The sequence below is a fragment of the Pteropus medius genome, unplaced genomic scaffold (assembly GCF_902729225.1).
Source record: "Pteropus medius unplaced genomic scaffold, Ma_sr-lr_union100, whole genome shotgun sequence".
NCBI classification, from domain to species: Eukaryota; Metazoa; Chordata; class Mammalia; order Chiroptera; family Pteropodidae; genus Pteropus; species Pteropus medius.
The window spans coordinates 370,695-394,259 of record NW_024352784.1 but is presented as its reverse complement, the minus strand read 5'-3'; the positions used below and the strand labels follow the sequence as shown (position 1 = coordinate 394,259).

The window sequence follows — 23,565 nt, the reverse complement described above, 5'->3', positions numbered from 1 at the left end:
TCTGGGAGGAATCAGTTCTCTTCACCTTGACTTCTCCAACATCAGACAGAGATGCTTCGTCTTACTATGGCTGCTACTCTAATGGGATCCCCTTCTGGATTGTGAAGAAGGAAAAGAGAGAAGTTCCTTTTTTTACTGCCATCTCTCTTTGTTGCTTCCCAGGCCCAGCTTCGACTCTCCAGCTGGTGTTCAAGTTCACCATTTCAGCATCAAGTTAAAGACAATGTAAGCACCCCACACCCTAAAAACCCACCAGATTTTCTCCTGTCACATCAGGCTTCCAGGTCCTATCTGCCTCCTCCTCCTGTTTCTCTCGTTCTACTATCCTCCTTTCTTCATGGAGGGTTGGTGCCCAGAATGTTAAAGCTGAGCAACACCTAAACCTACCCCCATTAGAGAGCTGAGGAAGCTGAGGCCCAGGATACACAGTCAGGGACAGGACCAGCCTGAGGCCTGATCCCCACCCAGCGCTAGCTTTCTCCTCATCTCCAGAGACTGAGATTGACTCTATTTGGACCCTGAGGAAGAAAAACATTCACTCAGCTCCACTTTCAGTTGACCTCCACTGGTGGGCTCTGACTACACCAGCCACTGCAGCAGTGACCCTCCCCCACCCTCCATCTCATTACCACTGTCTCCCATTTCTCCCCGTACAACACTCATGGGCTTTCGAGTGCAAAGGATTCTCCCATCCTACCTAGTGTTGTGACCTTGATTATCTATCCAAAAGCCCAAAGGTTATAACCCTGTGATAACCCAGCCCTGCACAACCCCTACACATACTCCATGGATGGGTCTGTGCCATTGTGACACCCCAAAACCCCTCCCTTTGTCCTTCCCCTATTAAGAATCATGTATCCATGAACTCTAAGGCTTTGCCCCCCACAGGATGGCAGAAGCTCCACAGCCCAACTCCACCTTCCCACGTCTAGTCTTCTTCATACTGACTGGCATTCCAGGGCTAGGGGGTGCCCAGGCCTGGCTGACATTGGTCTTTGCACCCATGTATCTGCTGGCTCTGCTGGGCAATGGAGCACTGCTGTTAGTGGTACAGGTAGATTCCACACTGCACCAGCCCATGTTTCTACTCCTGGCCATGCTGGCAGCCACAGACCTGGGCTTAGCCACATCGATAGCCCCAGGGTTGCTAGCTGTGCTGTGGCTTGGGCCCCGTCCTGTGCCATATACTGCCTGTCTGGTCCAAATGTTCTTTGTTCATACATTGACTGCTGTGGAATCTGGTGTACTGTTGACCATGGCCTGTGATCGTGCTGTGGCTATAGGGCGTCCACTGCACTACCCTATCCTGGTCACCAAAGCCCGTGTAGGCTATGCAGCCCTGGCACATGCACTGAAAGCTTTGGCTATTTGTGTGCCTTTCCCTCTATTGGTGGCACGATTTGAGCACTTCCAAGCCAAGACCATAAACCATGCCTATTGTGCACACATGGCAGTGGTGGAATTGGTGATAGGTAACACACGGGCCAACAACTTGTATGGGCTGACACTTTCACTGGCTGTGTCAGGTGTAGATATTCTGGGCATCGCTGGATCTTATGGGCTCATTGCCCATGCTGTGCTGCGGCTGCCTACCAGGGAGGCCCGTGCTAAGGCCTTTGGTACATGCAGTTCCCATATCTGTGTCATTCTGGCCTTCTACGTGCCTGGTCTCTTCTCCTACCTCACACACCGCTTTGGTCATCACACTGTCCCAAAGCCTGTGCACATCCTTCTCTCTAACATCTATTTGCTGCTGCCGCCTGCCCTTAACCCACTCATTTATGGGGTCCGCACCAAGCAAATAAGGGACCGGTTCCTGGAAACCTTCACATTCAGAAAAGGCCAATGAAAACAACGGAAGCTGGGAGTGGGTGTAGGGGGACATTCAAAGGCAAATCTGGGGTCTGGATGTGTGGATTATGTCAACTTTGTCCCATTGCATACAACTATGATAATCAACAGATTTTTGCTGTGAAGCCCCTGCCTAGCCATATAACCTTTTTGGGAGGAGGCAGGGGGCTATGTGTTACCATGCAGGGAAAATAAGATCAAGAATTACTGTGGGATCATAGTACATATTAATGTAAAACTCCCCTCCTCACTACCCCCATCATTTTAACCTAAGTCTGCCCATGTTCCCTCATCAAAGCTCCTCTACAGATCTTAAACCTGGGGGTCTAGGAGTGATACTGCCTCTGGAGACAAGTATTAAGATACTTGTCTAGGGTCACAGCCCTCTCTCTTCCCAGAGCCAGGTTCTATTTTAGCCAGTCCTTATTGAAGGAGTCATACGGGTTTATCTCTCACTTCTAAGAATCTGGATAATGCATCCTAAGGTCCCAATCTGGCCAGGACACTGATCTTTAAGACAGTCTCAGGTCAGAGAATCCTCTTGGTCTCTTATGTAATCACTAACTCCTTTACTCTCCACTCCCTGCCAAAGTCTTAAGAATTGATGGCTAGAAGTTTTCTGCCTGGGCTTACAGCTTCAGAAGTCAGGGGTTCAACTGAGATAAATTTTGATATCTCAGAAAATCATTGTAATCATGTCATCTGCTTGCCTGAGGTCCAGAGTCACGATGGTCTCTTACCAACCTGCCTTTTGTATATCCTCAGCCAAGAATGTAGAATTCCCAAAGAAAATCCTCATCAGTAACCCCATGTGTCCTGGCCAACACCACCAGAAGCACATGAAGTTGGTACACTATGATGAAATAGGAATATTTCACACAGCTGCAGCTGCCAGAGAATAGAGATATTAACAGGAAGTGTCATGGTATTACCCAACAGGGGTTTCACTTTCCACTCCACACTGGGAGGGACATTGCACAAAAGATCTTTCACACCAGCATGGAGTCTAGAATGAGTATAATCTCAGAAAGCAGAGAGTCACTGCTGAGTCACTGCTTGTATGCAAAGCAGACCCAAGCTCTCCAGAAAAACTACCATAACTGCAAGTATTGGAATTAGCCGTGAAGACCTGAAGCCGGGTGCAACACTGACCACTCAGCACAGATAGCTGGACCACGTACCACGGATACCATATAGGAGGCCACAGATCTGAAAAAGCAGATGATGCCATGTCCAGGGTCACATCGGGTCTCACCAGGTCCTCATTCACAAGGAACTAAAGAGATAGCCCAGAAGTTCTGTAAGATTTTCAGAGGTATTGACATACTCAAATCAAGAGAATGAAGAAATCTACACTTTTTCTCAAGCGTGTGCTCAGTCATTCTCTCGTGAAGCTCTGAGTTAAAAAGCCCTCCAAGCAATGATTTTTGTGGGTAACTGTGACAAAACACTAATCCTAATGGGTCACAGGTCTTTACAATGTCTGTATCCTTCTCTTATGGGTTCCTCTTCAATAAATCTATCCTGACAAAATAATGAGATGTGAACAAAGATGTATGCAATAAGGTATTTATTACAACATTATAAAGAAATGTGCGACAGTCCTGTGTCACACATACACACATGCACGCCAATTTTGTCTTTCCCCTCCAATGCATGAAAAGGGAAATCATATGCAGCCAATGTTCATAAGCAATGAAATCTGTCATCCTCCCGGCACAGGAAGCCTCTCTTCTAAGGCACTTTCTCCCGTTGGTTGCACAGCTCCCCAAGGCAGCCGATTCCAAAGTTTTGCATTGTTCATTGAGAGAACTTTCTTCCTGCAAGCCAAATAGTCACCCCCTTGGACATTCGTATTTTGTTGTGGACTGACACTGCATACATCCCTACCACGTGCTGTGTCTGGAAGGCTTTACCAGCACTCTCTTATCACAACAACCTGAGAACAATTATAAGCCTTTATCCACAATATCAAAAATGAAATCTGAATAGTTCATAACTTTGGCCCGAAACCTAACCTGAACCGTCACAATTGTATTTTTATTTATCTTAGTGTGGTTATTCATATATTTAGCTGCGGAAATACTGATGTGTTTGATTATAGGGCAGTGCCCTGAATCTCACTGGGATATGCCTCAGTAACTCTGCATCTTTGTCTCCATCGTGTTCTGTCGGTCAGTTTTGCCTCATGTCTGTGTCTATTATGTAAGGGCACTATATTCCCTTTCTAAAATCTGAAAAATTCTGAAATTGAAAAACACATCTGTCTCAGAAAGTTTCCAATAAGGGACTAGAAACTTGTATGATTATCCCTTCGCTTGAGAGAAGTGAAGAGACTAGTTAGGGCTCTTTATCATTTTAAAATCTTTGCCATCCATACATTCTATCCTGCTTTAGAGGTCCCTGTAGAGAAACTCATGTTCTCTAGATAATCAGCCCCTGCCAGTTTGTTGCCCTCATTCTCTCCACTCTGGTCACCCCTCAAGATATGCTGCAGATGATCTGCGACTTTTTCCCCAGTGAAGCCCCAGAACATGTTACATGGGAGGCAAACCCCATGAGCAGGAAGATATGGCCCACACAGCCCAGCCCTTGGGCTCAACAGCATCCGGAACACAGGTGTTATCTTTTTACCTTTAGCAACTTTCAGTCTCAGACTCTATGAGCCAAAAGGAAAGATAGGCTTTCCTAACATCAGAGTAGGGCAGTGTGGAATTTAGGGAGCCTAGAAAATCGTAATCAGGCAGCAAAAGAGAGGAAACAGAGGTATGGGCTTCTGAGTACAGAATTCATCAATACCCAATTTCCTCTCTCAGCTCTATGGACAAAAATCTGAGATACTCATCTGATTTCACCAATAGCCCATCATCCCTGCACCTACCTCATCCACGCCCTTCTCATTCTGGAACCCCCTCAGAATACAGATATGCAGCATTCCCTGCCCATCTATTAATAACTCTTACTGTGTCTGAACCTCTGCATCTCTGTCTCCTTCCATAGGTCAGTTTTGACTCATGCTGTTTCTCTTGTCCTTGTGTCTCTCTCTACTTCTGTCCACCACACTCAGAATTCCTTTCTGCAGGGAACGGAGGTACCAACTATACTATACCAGGTAATCTCTCCTTGTCAACCATAATTTTAAAAATGTGCTAATGGGGCATTAGGAGGAAGACACTTGGTTTCATTTGTCTCAGCAGGAAACTTGGGGTTTCTGATTTGTTCCATTGCAGTTCTTCTCTCATCCTGCCCATTTCCTTTTCACTCTACCACTTTGCACTTCCACCTAACATGCACCCCTCCCAACACACACTCAGGAGAGCAGAAGTAATACATTGGTTTCTCCTTTCACCAAAAGGAACTACTCACCTTTTAATGGTAAAAGCTGGAAACAGGCAGACTTGCACTAATTTATTTAACCTCTCTGAGCCTGTTCATTCACTTGTAAAATGGGAGAAATAATAGCACCTACTAGAGGTTACCAAAAGGATTGACTAAAATAATGTACTTAAAGTGTTTGGCACAGCTCTTAACACATAAGAGTTCAACAAATATTTGATATTAATTCCTCTCCTGTAACACAGGTCCATACTCACTGTCAAAACTTTGCTCAAAGACCTGGTACCCATACCCTTAGCTCTGTCTAGAAAGACCTGCCCTCCCTTAAAATCAGTTACGTCTCTTTTAGGAAACTTTTCTTGGTAACACTCTCTCCTACCACTGGAGGACCTTTTCCTATACCCCATACTCATACCACCTTGGCTAGGCTCAGATAATGGCCAGCTTTGTGGGCTAGCTCTACATACTCAGCCAGGATAGAGAAGGATGCTCCCCACACATGAGGAGTCTTCTGGGCACACATTAAGACTCTGCAAAAGGAGTCCAGAGAGAACTCTGGACAGTTAAGAGGCAGAGTGAGAGAGTAGCTACTAGAAAGGCTCTCTAGAGTAGTTCTTCTCTGGGGAAAAACCACTCTTCTTTTCCATCAAAACAGCAAGTTGAGATCTCTGGACAGAGACACAAGGGGAAATCACATATAGATTAGGGCTGCAGTGGGAAGAATCTATTAGACACAGATCAGCCTGAGACAGGGAGAGTGGAGCATAAAAAATTTTTCCGCAAATTTACCTGGGTAATTCTGGCTTCCTGAAAGTTCTAATTACTAAGGCAACAGTATCCCAATTAGATTCTTATCTTCCACATTGTCACCATTCAGCATAGCACCCTCCTACACACACACCTGGTTTTCACTGCAATTGAAACCCACTTGGGTTTCGACCCAGGCTGTACTTTAAAGCTGCCTGAAGAGCTTTTAGAAATCCTGATGCCCGGGCACACTCCAGACCAATTAAATCAGAATTTCTGGAGGTCAGATCTTCAAAGCTCACAGGTAATTCCAAAGTATGGCCAAGGTTGAGAATTACTGCTTGATTCTCAGTTTAAGTCCTGATCTATACTTCTTCCATGTCCTTCAGGACCCCAATACAACCTCACAAAGTCATTTGCAGGTGAAAAGACAGCATTGTAGATTGCTTCAAGGAGACTGCTAAAAGGAGACCTGATCCTGTTTCCTTAAAAAACTCAGACCAAGAACTACACATAGCATGCGTGCATGCATGCGTGTGTGCACGCGCGCATGCACACACACACACATACACACACAGGCAGACAAAGATACCCTAACAGATACCTGCATTTTCCTCCCCTAGAGCAGAAGAATAGATAGGTGACTCAAGAGTATGGACTTAGACTATAAGAATAGTGAGATTAGGAAAGTGACTGCCCCCTCCCCACCCAAGGCCCCATCACCCAGCAGGACCTCTATGACCTCATGCTGTAGTAGGTCAGAGACCAGGGCCTGGGCCTTACCTTCCTGGGTGGCTTGGGGTTCCTGCAGCAGCCACCGCCCTGCCTAACCCCTCCCATACCCCATCATGTTGGCTGGTACCCCCCACCTGCTAACACTGGATGAAGCTGATGCCACCTGGACCCTCATCAAGGATAAGGTAGGTAAAGCAAGAAGGCTAAAAGGAAGCAATAAAGTGTGACCTAGCTGGGTCTGAGCAGCTTATGAGTAGGAATAGGTAGGAAGCCTGAAAACAATAATAACATTTACTCAGTGCTTGCTTATGGGCCAGGAACTGCACTAAGTGCTTTGTACAAACTGTCCAATTGAATCACAATTGTGAATGAAGTAAGAATGGGTCCTTGAACATATAAGGAACTATGAGAGCAGACAGGAAAAATGCTAAGTCAGGGGTAGGCCTTAGGATGTCAGAAAAGCTTTCTGAAGAGAATTACATTCTAGCTAGGTAAGTAGGAGTTATTCACACATAGAGGGAAGAGGACTACCTGGCACATAAACGGTGCTTAATAAACACCTGAATGAGTTCACAAGCGGTGGGTAGGTAAGTGAACAGAGTACTAACTTAAGATAAAACATACGAAAAGTTAGAAGAGGAAAAAGAAAAATGCAGATTTGTGAACTGCAAATAGTCCTCGAGAGCAGAGTTCAAAGGAGTAACGGTGAAAATAAGGTCAAAGAGGTACAGGGGCTCATCATGAAAGGCCTTTTCAACTTTCTAAAGAACTTGAACTTTACCTTCCACTTCTTCACAGATATTCCCTCCACCTTAACTTCCACAGAATAAGAAATTTAGGTTTTGAGCCAAATACATAGATTTCAAGGAACAGGCAGATCTCAGCCTGAGTTGCAGGTATCCAACAAATCTCACCAAATCTAGACAGCTAAAAATTTCTGAGGTGAGAATTCAGGGATGAGGTTCTGGGAGTGAATTTAAAACACTCATAGAAGGCAGCCTACCAAGTTTAAAACACCCATCTTAAATAAGTGCCTACCATAGTCAAAGCAGGCTTGATGGCATGTAGTTCCCATTCAAAATAGAGCAGCTGCTCACCACAAAGGTCAGCTTCCCAGGGAAGGAGAAACATGAGAGCCAAGGTACTCCCAAGTATTATAGTAACTGGTTTCAGCAGTGGAAAAGGTTGGTCCTGGAATGGATCGATCAGAATTAAGGTGAAAGTAAACGGAGTCTTCAACTATTAGAATGCTATGCCATCTCTGAGTATCAAAAAAAATCCCCTATCCTATTTTAATAGAAAATTGTCAGGACAGTCAGGGTAGAGACATACAGGATAAATCACTGGTGATATGTGGCAAATTTAAGGAGTAGGACATATTTGAGTGACCTGGCTTCCTCTCTCCAGAACTGCTGACAGTTTATTGGGCACTTTGGAGAACATCTGGATGAACAGAATGTGGCTTAAGAGCCTCCCACTCAGAATTCAAACCAGCCTAGGTACATCCAGGAAGATAATCTTCCACCATCACTTTCATATGCTGCCCCTGGGAGATCTAAATTTGCAGGCCTTTGAGTTCCAGAAAACTTCCACCTAGAAGTAAAAGTGCAATAGGAACAGGTAGTGGTTTCAAATGGTGATTCTACCAAAAACACGGTCACCCCGGCATAGAACTGAGTGCCTTATTTTTCCTATTTTAGGAAAACCACTGAGGCCTTCAAGGGTGAGAAAGGGGACCTAATAAACCTTCATGGCAAATTCATATCTACCTTCTGAGAGTCTCCAGCTAACTCAGGGATTCACCTTTTAGCAGAAATCTTGACCATAAAACCAGGTGTTTTAAGTGTCACATTCCTGTTAGAGGAAACTCTTCTGGAGACACTCCCACTAATGTCTTATTTATATAGGATCCTAGGCACCAACGGAGCCCCTAGGGTAGGGTTCTGAAGTTACGCTTGGTTCTGTCATGGGGCAGAGCATGCCATACTAAAATGCCAACCCACCAGTACTCCGCTCTCATCCCTGAAAACCCAACTAGCCTCTTTCTCAGAGCCCTAGTTCTTCAGCCTGATACCCCCACCCAAAAGTAAGTGTTTCATGTTTCAGTGAAGCAAAGAAGAAGGAATAATGGCATATTCTTCCATGCAGATCAAGAAAGAACACCAGTTATTTCCTCAGCTAGGTGACAAGACAGTAAGTAGTCTTCAAGCTACCTCAGCTTACTGGAAGTACAGACACAACTCCATCAGTTAGCTACCCTCTTCTTATGCTAGGGGGCAGCACTTCCAAAACAGCTTTATATAGCAAAAAACAGATCAGCCTTAAGTGAACATTAGTGAATTCTACCAGAGGACCAGCCAAGTGGGCAATGCCATCATAGGGGCAAAAACATGTGGGATTTGGGGGCTGGAGGAGAGGAGTAGAGTATATGGCATTTGAAAAACAGGGCTCTAACATGAAAGAAGCCCAGAAAAGGAATTCTGTATACTCCCTAGCAGAACACAGATCAGAAGTCTCAGCAAACAACATCCTGAATGAGTTGTTATCATACAATTTGTTAAGTATAATTACTAGAGAGGACCTTACAGTGTTTCCCAGTTGGTCATGAATTTAAACTTTCCAGAAGTGGGTTCCCAAACCCAAAAAGGCTAAGACAAGTAAGACAAAACTGAAAGGAACTGGAATCCCTAAATGCATATTAAAACTAGCATTACAAAGATGAGGCCTCAGCTAGGGCAGAAGGTGTATATTAAGTGGTGACAGACATGGTGTAAGAATGGACATTCCAAACATTTCTGTACATCATTCTGCCCCAGCTCCACTGGTTAAGGACATCATCCATCTAATCAATTACCTAAGAATAATCCTTGAGGATTCCTCTTCCCACACCCCTCAAGTGACCAAGTTCTACTAATTCTATAACCTATATATTTTCCCCCATTATTTTAGTTAAGGGCCTCACCATGTCTTACCTGATTACAATACTCTTAACTGATTTTTCTGTCTTTATGCCTTCCTATTCAAAATTACCTTTCTAAAATGCATATCTGATCCTGCCCCTTCTAACCAGAGCCCTTCAAGTGGCTTCCCATTGCCCTCAAGATAAAATTCCAATCACTTAGCATACACGCAGGCCTTTCATAATCAAGTTCCTGTGTGCCTGTCCCTCCTCATACCCTACATTTATATATTATGAAATTACAAGTTCCTGAATGTGCCCTCTTAATTTGTAAGCTCAGGTTTTCTCACTGGCTATTCCCTCTGCCTGGACTGACCATTCTCCTGCCTGGCTAATTCCTTCAAAGCTCCAGTTCTGACACCTAGAAACCTTTAATCCTCTTTTCTATCAAAGACAAAGGCTGTAAAATCGTTTCTCACCTCCTCTAGAGCCTGCTATTATTGCACTTAGCTGACTGTTTACATTTTTGTCTCCTCCATCAGACTGAGCTATATTAGAACAAGGACAAAGTTTCATTCTTTTATGTATTCCCTGTATGTATCTAGCAGAGTAGACATTCAAGATTTTGCTACAGGAGAGAACTGAGAGATAAGCAGAAAGTATGACAGTCTGAGTACTTTGTGGAGATGTAATCAAACAATGACAGGGGGAGGGTCACTCTAGAGTGGAGTAACATGTAACTCCTGACCCTCAGTCCCTGACCCATATACTGGCCACCTGCAGGTTATTGAAGAGCGCTTTGGGCCCAATGTAGTGGCAGTACCTTTCCTATCGGATGCAGCCTGCTATGACCTACTGGGTGTGCTAGTGAAGCAGTCCCGCCCAGCCCACACCCGCCTGGCTTTGCCAGGTCGTCAAGGCCGGCGGACACTACAACCAGTGGGACCACTACCAAACCTCCTGGAGCAAGCAGAGTCTGAGGGTGCCTTTGCCCACTGCACTCGGGAATACTCACCAAACGGCCGAGCAGAGATAGCCTACGAAGAAATGCGGCTCCTAGACGGGCAGCCCTGCCGGATCCGCCTACATATGGGTGGCCTGCGCAAAAAGGTGGCCTTCCTGCTGTTGCCACCGGGGCAGGTGAGCCTACAGAAGACTCTTCCCTGGCTCCGAAGCACCCGCAGCATCTATGTCATCTACCAGATCTTCTGCTGTTCCTGGCTACAGCTGGGGCTGTTGCCTACAGGCCGTGAACCCCAGCTGCTCCGGTTACAACGGTCACTCCCTGTTGCCTTCTCGTGCCTCAAGTTTTCACTGCAGCCCAAGGGAATGCTGGGACCACAGAAGCCCCTGACCAAAGATCCACTGCTCCATGGGGCCAACTGGGTCAGACCCAACCTCAGCATCATGCCACCTCTGGCCCCCACATCAGCCCCTGATGATATCCCCGAAGCTGATATGCCCCTACCTGTCCCAGCCCCACCTACACCACCTCCCCAGGAAGGGCCAGAGGGCAAAGTCACCAGATTCTCTTACAAGGGCCGAAACCCTTTCCGAAGAGGGCCCCAGATGTTGTCAGGTACTATGTGGGGGAAATATTAGAGGGATGGAACAGGGTGGAGGGAGAGGACAGAAAGAGTACAGCCCAAAAATGTATGGGACACACGTAACCCCGGTGAGAGGGATGGAGTGAGGGAGCCAGGGGAGGGAGGGTGAGATGAAAACATGGTCTTGGTGAGGGGGTGGGCACAGCACAGAAGACCAGAGGGAGGGACCAGGGAGGCAGAAAGACCAGGGCATGAGTCAAGCTGTGACTATCCCCAACCCTGGCAGAGAACTGGCTCTTCAGCCCCCGCGGCCCCCCACCAGGAGCCCAGGGTGGGGGCCCCGGGGACCCCGACCGGCACTCCATGTCCCTGCCCCTGCTGCAGGGTCTGTCCTCAGAGTTCGACAGCGACGACTGAAGTGGAGGCAACAGATGCAGGGGGCAAAGCCCCCAAGATCAGGCATAGGGATACTGGTCCCCAATAAACATCAGCTGCTGCTCCCCCAAACCACGCTGGGCCCCTGCTGCTTCTTTCTTCTGGGGTCTGAAGAAGGGTAGAGGCCCTTTTTTCCCTAGGCATCATGTCCCCTCAGTCTCTAAGGGAATAAGAAATACCTTAAACCTTGGCATCAATGTTCTCATTGAAAATATCCCTGACCACCTCCCCATCTATATACAACCTTCTTGGAGCCCCAACCACATAGAAAAAGGGTGGGAAAGAAGAATGAGCACAGAATAGAGATTTCCCTTTTATACATATTGCAACAAGTTCTCCATAAAACATTCATCTGAAATAAATTAAAAAGTCCTCTTGCCACTGCTTCCACACATAAAAAGGAGCCCTGCACCTGGCCCCAGCCCCGGCCACTCAAGGTCCTGATTGTCCATGGAAGAAAGTTAAGGATTGAGGGGCCCAAAGCCTGAGATGGGAGGGACGGATCCCTCTTCTGAAGTATCCAACAAGAAAGGCGAGGTGACAGCATGGGCCTGGGAGATGGCAGCCAACTCCTTGAGAAACTCGGGAAAAATGACTGCACAGTAGACAGCATTCTTGACTCGCAGAGCCTCACCTTGGCGCTCAGGGACCCCACCTCGGGGGGTAAGAATTGGAGTTGAAGCCCCAGGGGAGCCTCCACCTAGGCCAAGTCCTGCACCATCTCTCCCAGGCTGATGAACCAACTGTGCCACCTGCCGGGCCCTGGTTGGACTGTGTGTGTGCCGCAGGAGCAACTCCCCCAAGGACGGCCTCCGGCTCTTCACTGCAAACAGACAGGGGTATCATGAAGGTACAGGGGTCAGGCAAACTCCCTTGGTCAGGGAGAGGAGCTTTCCCCATGTCACCCCCCAGGTACACAGACTTCTTGACTAGGACTCTCAATACACAAATGCTGCTTTCCCAGCCTTCTCTCTATCCAGCCTCCCCACCCAGCAAACCACCATCCTCAACTTTCCCAGTCAGTCAACACTTCAGCCACTTCATTCCCAGCCAAGATCTCTTCCTTCCCCATGCCCCTTCACCCCAAGAGATTTACTTACTACTCCTCTTTCCAATCATTAGTCTACCTCACCAACCTATTTCTCCTCAGTCCATAACATGCCCTTACTTCATGCTTCCTATCACCCTCCTAAACTAGAGTCAAATATGTCCACCTTCCCCTACCTATCTGTCCTCTGTAACACCTGACACACATCCTCTATTCCTTCAATACCCACGGAGGCTATACATGCAATCATAGTTCAGTGACTTTATCATTTCTGTCACAGTCCACTATCCCTCCAAGATCTGCTCTCCTGTGCCACTCGCCTTCTACAAGTCTCTCTCCTATATTCACAAAAGCCATCCTCCAACTAGTTGTGGCCAGACAACTTCATGTCAAATAAGCCATTTAAAATATTGTTCACCCTCCTCTAATTCTCTGCCTAGATTCCTGGCTCGGAATTATGTCTAATATCTAGGGCCTAGGCTCTACGGATCTAGTCTCTAGATCATGATACAGTTCCCATTCTCTAGCTCTAATATTGGCTACAGAGTGATACTAGACAGATCTATTAAATTTGGCATTCAGAACCCTTCACAACCAGGCTCATACTCCTCCTCTAACCTCTTGAGACTCTCTAGACCTGACCCTGCTTTTGCATCCACACCTATCTGCTCTTCCTGGAACCCTCCAGGCTCTTGCCATGCTTCTGTAGCCTCCTCTGCCTTAATTTTGCTCTCCCTACTGGTTTCATCTTTGGCTTAATTTCACTATCCCCACCTCTCTGGGAAACCACCTCTGATTTGCCCTCCACTGACTTCCCATTTTACTGCCCTTATCACATTGCATTTTAATAACCCATTTATATATATATATATATATATCATCTACCTCATACACTAATTATGAGCCTAAGGGCTTGGACTCTGTCTCATTTACCTTTGTATCCCTGGGCCATACACAAAGAACAAAGTACCACGATTGTGGACGTAAGAAATAGTCACAATACTAGACAATCAGGAAATCATGATAAGGAACTTCGCTGAGTCTTCACAGCTATGTAATAGCCCTTCTGGTACTCTCTTCCCAACCCATACACTTTTCTCCTTAAGCCCCCATCTTCCCTCTGCTCTCTTGCTCTCAGCATATTATTTTGCCTCCTACAAAGAATGACTTCAATTCCTTAAACTTCTCTTTCATACCTCACAACTCCATTGGTACATATCATTTCCTCTTGATCCCTTCTCATTTGCTTCAAAAGGAGAAAAAAACCACCTTTTCCTCTCCAAAGTTAATCGTTTCCTAATGCTCTGAATCTCAATACTTCCACCATCTTTGGGACCTTGCTCCTTCAGTTACGATATTCCTTTAGTCTCTTTCTAGAGTGTCAGCTCTTTGAAGGCATAGATCTCATCCTATACCTCCGAGTCTTCTGTACCAAAGACTGCCTAGCACATCAGTCAAGTGCTCAGATACTTGTTAATGAAAGGTCTAGATTTAAAACTCCGTGGTCATATTTAACTCATACTTCTTCCTTATATCCCACAATCACTCACCAAATTCTGCCAATACTTCCATCCCATTTCCACTTTGTCAAATTCTTCCTTTCTATTTCCACTATTCTAATTCAAGCCTTACAGGTCACATCTGCATTATGGCAGAATCCTCCTGACTGCTCTGACTACATTTTCTACTAGCTCCAAATCACCTAGCACATGAACTAGCACATGAACTAGCACATGAACAGTGCCTAAAAGATCACAACTTCTACTCAGCCCAACTTCTACTTTGAGAACCTTGTGCTCTAGTCAAATCTTTCTAGCCTTACTACTCAACTGGTCTACCACCTTCCAAAGCCCCTGCTCCAACTAAATAGTTTATGCTATCTCCTAAACAAAAGAATAAAGCCAACTCTCTCCTTTGCCTACACAAGTCCTACCCATTTCACAAGGCCAACATCAAACACCATGTCCTTTACCAAGCTGTAACAAAACCTCAACTTGGAGACTAGTCTGTCCCTTTGCCTGTTCCCAACTACTGGAGTAATTTTTGCTGGTACTGCTGATTTGGCTCTTAATGGATAGAAATATGTTTATCCTTTGACCAGAAGCCTGAGTACAAACACCAAGACTCAAATTCCTACAACTTCCCAGAGTTCCCATCACAAGTCTTCACTCTTAATAAGAGTTCAGTTAACCTAGGCTAATTAGCTCTCTAGGGAGGGTAGGAAAAGGGTGGTAAGGTAGGCCTCACCTAGCGGATCGGAGCGGCGGGGAGCAGGTCCTGCTGCAGGGCCTTCAGCCCAGTCCAACTTGCCACGAGCAATGAGGTACTTCTTGGCTTTGGAAAGTAGTGCTGGGAAGTCCTCCTGGGAGGCCGCAAAGCTCTCAATCTTATTCTTCACGGAGCCCAGCACCTACAAAGTACAACTTCCTGACATTTCTGAGTGGCTCTAGACTGATGCAGTCCTTTCTAGTCCCACTGGGCCTGTTCCCAGCACCCCCGGGGCCACTCCAGCTGCGGGCCTGGCCCACCATGGAGCCTGGACGCACCCATGCATGCATGCATCGCACACCTGCAGCAGGGACTTGACACTGGGCTGGAAGACCATGTTGGTGTTGAGCAGGAAAGAGCGGAGCAAGGGCTGGGGGTGACAGGCCAGCTGGGCCACCAGCCCCGTCAGCAGGAAGTTGACATAGACGGAGTTCTGCAGCATGTTCTCGAGTTTGGCAAAGAGCACAGCCATGAAGGGGCCTGGGAGGGGTGGGCACAAGGATACAAGGCCTGAACACAATGCACATCGCACGCATTCCTCCCAAAAACAAGAGACCCCCACCCTTACTAGATGAAAATTATCTGTGTGTCAGTCTCTGAGTATGTTTAAATATCCTGTGACCACCTATTCTGGAGGAAATAAAATGGCAAGCACCACATGGACCCACAAGAGTCCAGATGCCAGCTTTACACAGACTAGAGCTGAAGAGCCAGACCGCAGGCTCTGGAGTCAGAGAGATCTGGTTTCAAATTTTAGCTTCGCTCTTTACTAGTTAATGGATGAATCAAAACTCTCTAAGCATAGTTTCCAACTTGGTAAAATAAGAAAATATACCCACCTCATAAGATTATTAAGAGGACCAAAGAGAGACTGACATAAGGCATTTAGCTTAAGTTAGATACAGAAACTTATAAGTATTCAATAATTGCTATAAGCTACATAATATTTCTGTTTTTAAAAATGCTTTAAGAGGCCCAACAGAAAAAAGAACAAGCGAGAAAGTGATCAAGACCAAAAGATAACTGGGTTGGACACAAAACGGAAGATAACACTAGACTTGGGTTAGAAAGAAAGCAAGAAGAAAGTGTAACAAAGGCAAAGAAGATGACTATATGGGCCTACTTCAAGTTAGGGGAGAACTCTTTCAAGGACCAAAGGAGAAATCAGCTCTGTTTAGGAGCTGGAGATTAAGAAGGTGGAAAAGTACGTATAGAAAAAAGCTTAGTTGAGAGCCAGAAAAAAACGATTTAGGGCAGACTCTTTGGTGGGGGAGAGGCTAATAAAAGGGATTAGAATGATCTACTGGTAGAACTGGCCTCAACTGAGACAAATTCCCAGCACTAGGACTCCAGAACCATCACAGTTTGTCTGATCAGGGATCTGTGGGGGAAAAGGAATATACCTAAGAACTGCAGTATGAATTGAGAACAACAAAGGGCAAGAGGCAGTGAATCCTGGAAAAGATCCTAGATATATATGACTAGCCTTAACTCTAAAACAACTCTAGTTTAACAGGGTCCATCACTTTGTCCTTCTGCTCCTCTCATTTCCTGGTACTTTCTTGCAAAAGAAAATTCAAAAAGCTCAGATGAGTTTGCAAAGAAGTAAAAGGACAGGGCTTCAATTAATGCTTCAAGAATGTGGTAAACCCTGCACACCACCTTCTAGTGGTACTAAAAAGGAAGGAGCAAGGCAAAGGCTAAATAATTAAATGAAAAGATATATTTTCTATAGTCTGCAAGAGGGAGTCATCATGACTCCAGAGCAGATCTGATGCTGTGCAAGCAGAATGGCAACATATCCCAGGCCCCATTAGGACATGTACTGATCAAGGCATGACAACTTGACTACAAATAACTGAAAGATGGTTGACGTGGTCAACTTATATCTGCCATGTACCCAAAAGATGATAATTCTAGTAAAAAGCTACCATGTGCTGAGTTCTCACAATGTACCAGCACCATAATAAGTAATTTACATGCACCAGTGACACAAATGAGACACTAACTCAAGGTATCTGTAGCCCAAAGTACTACACTGCTTCCCAGAAGTGGTTTTTTCCCCTCTAACTCAGGGTATGGAGTAAGGATAAGAACCAGATAAGGGCTAGGCTGAGTAGAACTGGCCCTCAAACGAAAACAAAGAGGAGTTAGCCCAGTCACTCAGGTCAGGTCTAGCTCCAAAGACATCCTGGAGAAACCAAAAGAACTCAGCTGAGGCACTCAAGGCCATACTTTGTCATATGCCCTAAAGAGGTATTTTACTCTGTCTGCTTCAGTACTTATTACTAACCACAAATTCTTAAGAAAGTTTTACTGGATAGTCATGGCAACCAACCAGGTATAAGGACAGGGAACAGAAGAAATCTGAAGTTGAATCCTTCTGTAAAGAGGCTGAGAGAAAGCAGGTCAAGACCGAGTAGGGGAAGAACACCACAAGAGCTACTCCTGGGCCACAGAAGAGCTGACAAGAGACCTAACACCCAGACAGATATACTAGTGGGAACAGCATGGTTTACAGGTGCCTTATACACAGGACAGCCAGTATGTCTTTCGCATGGTTCAGGTACATTGCTGTGATTCACCAGGAAACACCAAACACAGAATATCCTGATCACAAATCCCAGGAAATGGCCAGACTGGGGAAGAGGAGGAACATGCACATAGGACATACATACAAGGTTGAGACATAAGTCAATACTCAAACCAGCGCAAGCATGGAAGACATACACAAAGACAAGACACGTGAGTATGACATATGTATCTAGAAGGAACCCAAGCAAAATGAATGAGGAGCTAGGCAAGTACACAGAAATGACATGGCCAAGAAGTTTCAGAAACCAGCACAAACATGTCAAAACATGCAAAGAGTACACGAAGGAGAAAGCCTAGGGTAAGTAGCTTACCAGTGAAGGGCTGGCTTGGTAGCTGGTTGAGAGTCCGCAAAGGGCTGCTGAGGAAGGGGCCAGGGGGCTCAGGGGGACAGGTGAAGCTCTCGTAGGCCTCCTCCTCCTCAAGAGGTAGTGGAGGCTCTAGGGGGGGCTCTGAGCCAGCTCCCCCATTGCTCAATGCCACCTCCAGTTCCCGGAGCTCCTGTCCAAAGCCCTCTAGTCCTGCCATGCCCTCAGAGGTGCCCTCTAGCAGTTCCCCAGCTCCTTCCTGTGGCACCCTACGAACTTTCTTGGCCCCTTCAGGCCATGGTACTGGTATCCCATTGAGCTGGGGAGGAGACAGGTGGCCAGGGCCCTCCCCTGCAACCCCGGCCAGTCCCGCGCACCCCGACTCCTCCTCTTCCCCTTCCCCCACATTGTCCCTGTCCTCCTCAGGCAGTAGGCTGCGTTTCTTAGTCCGGGAGCCAACAGGACTAGGCTCAGGAGGGGGCCGCTCGCCATCATAGGGGGCAGACCAGGTACGGCAGGCTCGGACACAGTGGTCCACACCACGGCGTGCCTCACGCAGATACTCCAGGTAATTGTCTTCCAGCTCACCAGGCTCCTCTGCAGGGCTGGGCCGTCGGCCAGGGCTGGAGGCTGGGGATGCAGCAAGCCCTGGTGAGCGAGGGGCTGGGGCTGGGGACTCAGAGCCAACCAAGCTCTGCTGTCGCAGGAAGAGGGCCAGACGAGATGGCGTAGAGGGCCGGGGTACTGTCACCACAGAAGAGGAGTCAACATTTGGGCTTCCAGGGCCTGCAGAGGGGAAAAACATAAGAGGAATCAATGAAAAGTGCTCCAGGAAGAGGAATAAGACACCTAAGGAGACTAAGAAAGCAATGAGACAACAAACATATGGGACCAATTCAGATAGCTGACTCCACCCTCCAAATGAAGCTTTTCCTCATCCACTACTCAATCTCATCATCACCAACACCAAAGAAACAATGGAAACAGGAAGAGCATGAAACTAGAGATAGTTAGTTTTGCTCAGAAGCTAAATTTCTTTAATGGCATTAAGGATCCACCCACAAGACCCTTCACTGACTTCCCCAAAGATGGAATGCCATTCATGGCCACCTCCCCCCACTCACCCCTTGTTGTTAGACTCCCCCAGAATCCAGGCCATACCCGTGGTGTCCTCCCTTTTCCCTGCCTCTCTGCTAGGCCCACCTCGTGCCCACGAGGCATGCTCTGGACGGGGTGGGCTGGGGGCACGGTGCCTACAACAGCATGGGATTAGGGAGAGAAACTTGTCCGCTGCTCGTCCATATAGGTCCACATCACGCACAGCTGGCTTCTGGCTCAACATCACATGGTTACATGGAACAAGATACCTGGGAAAGACAGCAGAAAAGGAGCACAGGATAGATTAGGAATTAAGAACTGAGACTGGGAGAACATCAGGCCAATGGAAATATATGGCTAAGCCAAGCTCCAACAGGAAACACATGAGGAACCCCAATACAACCCATTGCCCTAGTAATGCACAAGGCCCTGAAGAGTTCAGATCAGCCATCCCTCAGCCCTGCCCCACAGATACCTGAGAACCAGCTGCAGCAGGACATCCTCACAGCTGAGGTTCAGTAGGGTCCTGAAGAGACTCAGAGAGACCATGCAGAGCTGAGGGGTGGGGGAGGAGGGAGGGAGTTACCATAAGAGCTCTCTACCCTCCAAGATGTTTACCATGTGGGAACCCCTGCCCCCACCAGCCCCAGGCCCAACCAACCACTCATAGAGAAACAATGTGCACAGGCCTGGCACATAACGGTCATTCAAGTAGTAAATAAATGATCACATGACCTTTGTGAGCAAAACTTCACTATTCACAGATATGAATGAATCATGTGTCAGATTCAAGGTATTTCTATAAATCATACACATGTCAGCAAATTCTCTGGCTACATACACCAGGCAGCAGAGATTCCAGCAATATGCAAATGAAATTAATACCCATGAAAAGAGACCCTAGGAAATACTGGGACTGAACGAATGACTTACAGGAGACAACAACAACATGATAACTAGGTGAATGCCTGCCAGCAGACACTGTAGCAGCACAGTAGCTAAATCCCTACCAAAAAGAAAACTGAGGAAACCTGGAAGAATCCCAGCTGGGAAGTGGGCAGGGCTGTGGACAGGAATATGAGTCACTTCTCTGACACCAGTGTATATCTCAGAAGTTAGGTTCAAGAAAAGCTCAAGGGCAGCTGACAGGAAAAGGAAAAAACAGGTGGGTCCAGAAGAGTGGAAACCTTTTGTTTTAGAAAAGGAAGAAGGGTAATTCATCTCTGGCTAGTTGAAGAGAACAGACACATGTAAGCTCTCCTTCACTCCTCTGAATCCCCACCACCGCACTTTCTCTATACTTCCCTTATAGCAAGTGTGTCAGATACCTTGAGTTCCCCAAAGACAACTATTGGTCTTAGTCTAGGGCACTACCTGCACAGTCTAGGTGCTCATCATTTACTAAATGATTGTGGGAGAATTAAAAACCAGCCATAGTGGGAAAGAGACAGCAGTTCACATTTTGGAAAGCATGGATGTTTAGGAAGGTTTACCCAAAATTACCATTTTAACTAGCAATGAAAACATTCAGACTCACTGAAATGTTGTGTGGTAGGTAGAAAAACACACCACCCCCCACCAAGATGTCCAAGTCCTAATCTCCAGAACCTATAAATATTTTATCTTGCGTGGTAGAAGGGACTTTGTAGATATGATTTAGGTTGCAAATCTGACATGGAAAGCTAATCCTGGATTATCAAGATGTGCCCAATCAAATCACACAAGCCCTTAAAAGCAGAGACCTTTTTCCAGCTGAGTCAAAAAAAAAAAAGAAAAGAAAGAAAGAAGAGATTTGAAGCATGAGAGGGACTCAGTCCATTAGTGGCTTTGAAAATGGAACAAGGAGGCCACAAGTGAAGGATTTGGTTGGTCTCTAGAAGCGGGGAATGTTCCTCAGCTTACAGCCAGCAAGAAAATAGGGAATCTCAGTTCTATCACTGAAATGAAATAACTTCTACCAACAACCTGAATGAGAAAGGAAATGAATCTTCTCCTAGAGCCTCTAGAAAGGAATGCAGCCCCGCCAACACTTTGATTTTAGCCTGGCGAGATTGTGTCAAGATGTATGACCTACAGAACTGTAAGATAATAAATGTGTGTTGTTTTAAGGTATTATGTTTGTGGTAATTTGTTATGACAGCAATAGGAAACCAATACAGATAGTCAGGAACAAAGACTGGCTAGCTAGCATGGTTCACTTTAAGCCACAAAAAATGGGCTACAGAAGTTAAAAAGTCAGGTGAACAGAATCAAGCTTAAAAGACCAAAGAGTGCAAAGGAAAGCATCTGCACGGGCATCCTGAAACCAGAAGAGATATGGTTTCTCCAAGAACCAGGAACCAAACAGAAATACCCCAAGAACATAAAAGGCTCCTGAGATCAGGGGACCAAATGCAAAACTAATAGAAATATATGCTAAGGACTAAAGATAATGACAAAGAATCAAAGAAGTTAGGATAAGATTAAGACAAAAGCAAGATGGACAGAGGCCAGCACAGGAAAAACAAATTGACCCCAAGAAGGAAATCAACTGTCCCGAAACAACAAGACATTCCCTGAGGTTAGATATACAACCATGGTCTAACTTCAGCATAATGAGAAATCAAATTTTTTTGACATCTATTCTCTATTGGTTTACACCAATAACTCCTAACCTACACGACTCTCAATTATGATACTCAAGTATTATAATTACTTTTTGGAGAATTTTTAAAAATACACATGCCGTGGACCTACTCCTAAAAATTGTAACTTCAGAGATCTAAGGCAGAGTTGAGACTCTGTTGTCCTAGTTAGTAACTTTCAAATTCTGAAGTGTATACTTCGTTTAGAAACACTGGTCTAATCAGAGTGATTCTGTAATATCTCATATATACCCTAACTTAGCTTTTCAGAAACCTCACCTATACAAAACATAGCTAAACTGGGAAACTTGCCTACCCGAAACCCTACTATATGGTGTCTTGATTATCTAGAACAGTTTTCTAGAACTTTCAGTGATCCAAGAACTTCTGTTTTAAACACAAAGACCCAGGGAACTTCAATTATTTGTAATAAAAGAAAGAAATAAAATGGTTCCAGAGCCAAAATAAATGTCATAAAGTCCATGGCTAAACTAATGCTTTATTTCCCCCAGAAAGATTTCAGGGTTTTATACCTTGGAAACTATTTACTCCTATTTTATATATACATTTCTACTGGTTAAAATTCAAACTTCCTACCATGGTCTACAAGGCCATGCAGGATATGAATCCTACCTCTCTCTCTACTTTCATCTCATTGCCTCCCTCGCTTGCTCACTACATCTCCAGTCACACTGGTCTTTCATTTCCTCTAATACATTCAGCTCTTCCCCAGTTGTTGTCCTTTGCATGTTGCTCCCTAGACTGTTCTTCCACTTGCTCATCAATAAGCTAACTCCCTCGTGACCTTTAAGTCTCAGCTCAATGTCACCTCCTCAGACAGGATTTTTTTTACCACTACCTTATTTTATAAGCACCCTGTTTGGTCTCTTCATACCAATGACTGCAATTTTCAATTATTTTAGTAATGTGTGTGTTTGTCTTCCTCCTCTATAAAGGAAGCTCCATGAAGTCAGCAACCATGTCTATCTTGTTTACCATTATATCCTCAGTACCAGAGAACAGTATGGTGCATAGTGAACATTCATCACAAATGTTCCAGAGGAAAGACTGTAAGTAGGTAAGCAGGTAGGTAGGTAGGTAGGTAGGTAGGTAGGTAGGTGGGTGGGTGGGTGTCCCCAGTTACAGTAATTTAAATGCAGCGAATCTGAAGGGGAGAAAAGGTAAACATACCAGTAGCAGCTGGGTCAGCTATCAAAGCAGACACAAAACCTAAAAAGGTAATATTGAGCCCCCAGAACAGGCCACAGAGCACTACACAATTGACAAGAACCTCAAGCCAATGCTACATTACAAGTGTAACACAACGGCAAAACCAATAGCCATGATGAGCAGCCAAAGTCATCCAGAAAAGGAAGCAGCGTTCTAGAGTCACATATTACAAAAGCAGGAGAATAGATTAAAATCTGTAGCCAAAAATGGTTAAAAGTTAAATACAAGAAAGTAAATGCCACCGAACTTTGAAGTGATTGCTGGAGACGAAGGCCAAAGAAGGGCAGTAACACCCTCCTAGAACAAAATTCAGAGAAAGAAGATGGCTCACCCAGGTAAGCCAGGACAGAGGTAGGGGCCATACCCGGGAGTTGCTGCCAATACGGGCAACGAGGGTGTCAAGGATGGTGTGGGTATCATGCCGGTGTAACAACAGGAATCGCAGGAAGGTACGGAGCAAGGCAGGCTCTGAGATACTCCGTAGGAAAAGTTCCAGATAGGCGGTACTGGCGATCATCTCCTCCGCAGAGGTCTGGACGAAGGGAAGGGAAAGTTTGGAAATTTAGGGCTTCCCTGCACATATACTGAGTCATTTTCCCTGAGTTCTAAGGAGGAACCAGGAGCGGACAAGGAAAAAGGGAAGAGCACATAGCCCACTGTCTCCCACATTGGTCTTGACATTGAGGTTACCACCCGTCAGCCTAATCCCCATTCCACCTTGTTACCCATGGCTCTCACCTTGTGCAGGGCAGGGCCCATGACAGGTACCAGGAACCCATTATGGATATAATCAACCAGCTGTTTCTGCACCAGAGGGTGAGCCACCTATAGGGGTACAAGAAAGAGG

General features: G+C 45.9%; 3 protein-coding genes across 7 annotated transcripts in view; 2 read left to right on the top strand and 1 right to left on the bottom strand.

Annotated features, from left to right (window-relative positions):
- Positions 1 to 843: 843 nt before the first annotated feature.
- Positions 844 to 1,849, top strand: OR52W1 (olfactory receptor family 52 subfamily W member 1). Its single transcript, XM_039847880.1, has one exon. It carries the CDS (start codon positions 890 to 892, stop codon positions 1,847 to 1,849), a length of 960 nt encoding a protein of 319 aa, XP_039703814.1. The 5' UTR covers positions 844 to 889.
- Positions 1,850 to 3,469: 1,620 nt separating this feature from the next.
- The window catches only part of FHIP1B (FHF complex subunit HOOK interacting protein 1B), a 31,611-nt gene continuing 11,515 nt past the window's right edge, over positions 3,470 to 23,565 (bottom strand). The window contains exons 5-13 of one of the 5 annotated variants that reach the window (XM_039847878.1): positions 23,457 to 23,543; positions 23,050 to 23,250; positions 19,340 to 19,419; positions 18,928 to 19,133; positions 17,773 to 18,552; positions 15,168 to 15,346; positions 14,846 to 15,008; positions 12,185 to 12,373; positions 3,470 to 3,671 (exon numbers count right to left, since the gene is read on the bottom strand). In XM_039847878.1, coding sequence (XP_039703812.1) covers positions 3,652 to 3,671; positions 12,185 to 12,373; positions 14,846 to 15,008; positions 15,168 to 15,346; positions 17,773 to 18,552; positions 18,928 to 19,133; positions 19,340 to 19,419; positions 23,050 to 23,250; positions 23,457 to 23,543 — 1,905 coding nt within the window. In that variant the 3' untranslated portion in view covers positions 3,470 to 3,651. Of the gene's footprint in view, positions 3,672 to 11,850; positions 12,374 to 14,845; positions 15,009 to 15,144; positions 15,347 to 17,772; positions 18,553 to 18,927; positions 19,134 to 19,339; positions 19,420 to 23,049; positions 23,251 to 23,456; positions 23,544 to 23,565 lie in introns of those variants that run through there. The other 4 variants (XM_039847875.1, XM_039847876.1, XM_039847877.1 and 1 more) reach the window with 4 other exon arrangements.
- Positions 6,519 to 11,566, top strand: CUNH11orf42 (chromosome unknown C11orf42 homolog). Its single transcript, XM_039847881.1, has 3 exons — positions 6,519 to 6,854; positions 10,352 to 11,147; positions 11,402 to 11,566. The coding sequence occupies exons 1-3, from the start codon at positions 6,783 to 6,785 to the stop codon at positions 11,530 to 11,532; spliced, it is 999 nt and encodes a 332-aa protein (XP_039703815.1). The 5' UTR covers positions 6,519 to 6,782; the 3' UTR covers positions 11,533 to 11,566.

Bases quoted from the DNA above. Each gene is read 5' to 3' on its own strand.
- CUNH11orf42 (XM_039847881.1), top strand. From the start codon at position 6,783: ATGTTGGCTGGTACCCCCCACCTGCTAACACTGGATGAAGCTGATGCC. The intron at 6,855-10,351 runs GTAGGTAAAGCA...GGCCACCTGCAG, and splicing joins GGACCCTCATCAAGGATAAG to GTTATTGAAGAGCGCTTTGG. The intron at 11,148-11,401 runs GTACTATGTGGG...CAACCCTGGCAG, and splicing joins AGGGCCCCAGATGTTGTCAG to AGAACTGGCTCTTCAGCCCC.
- OR52W1 (XM_039847880.1), top strand. From the start codon at position 890: ATGGCAGAAGCTCCACAGCCCAACTCCACCTTCCCACGTCTAGTCTTC.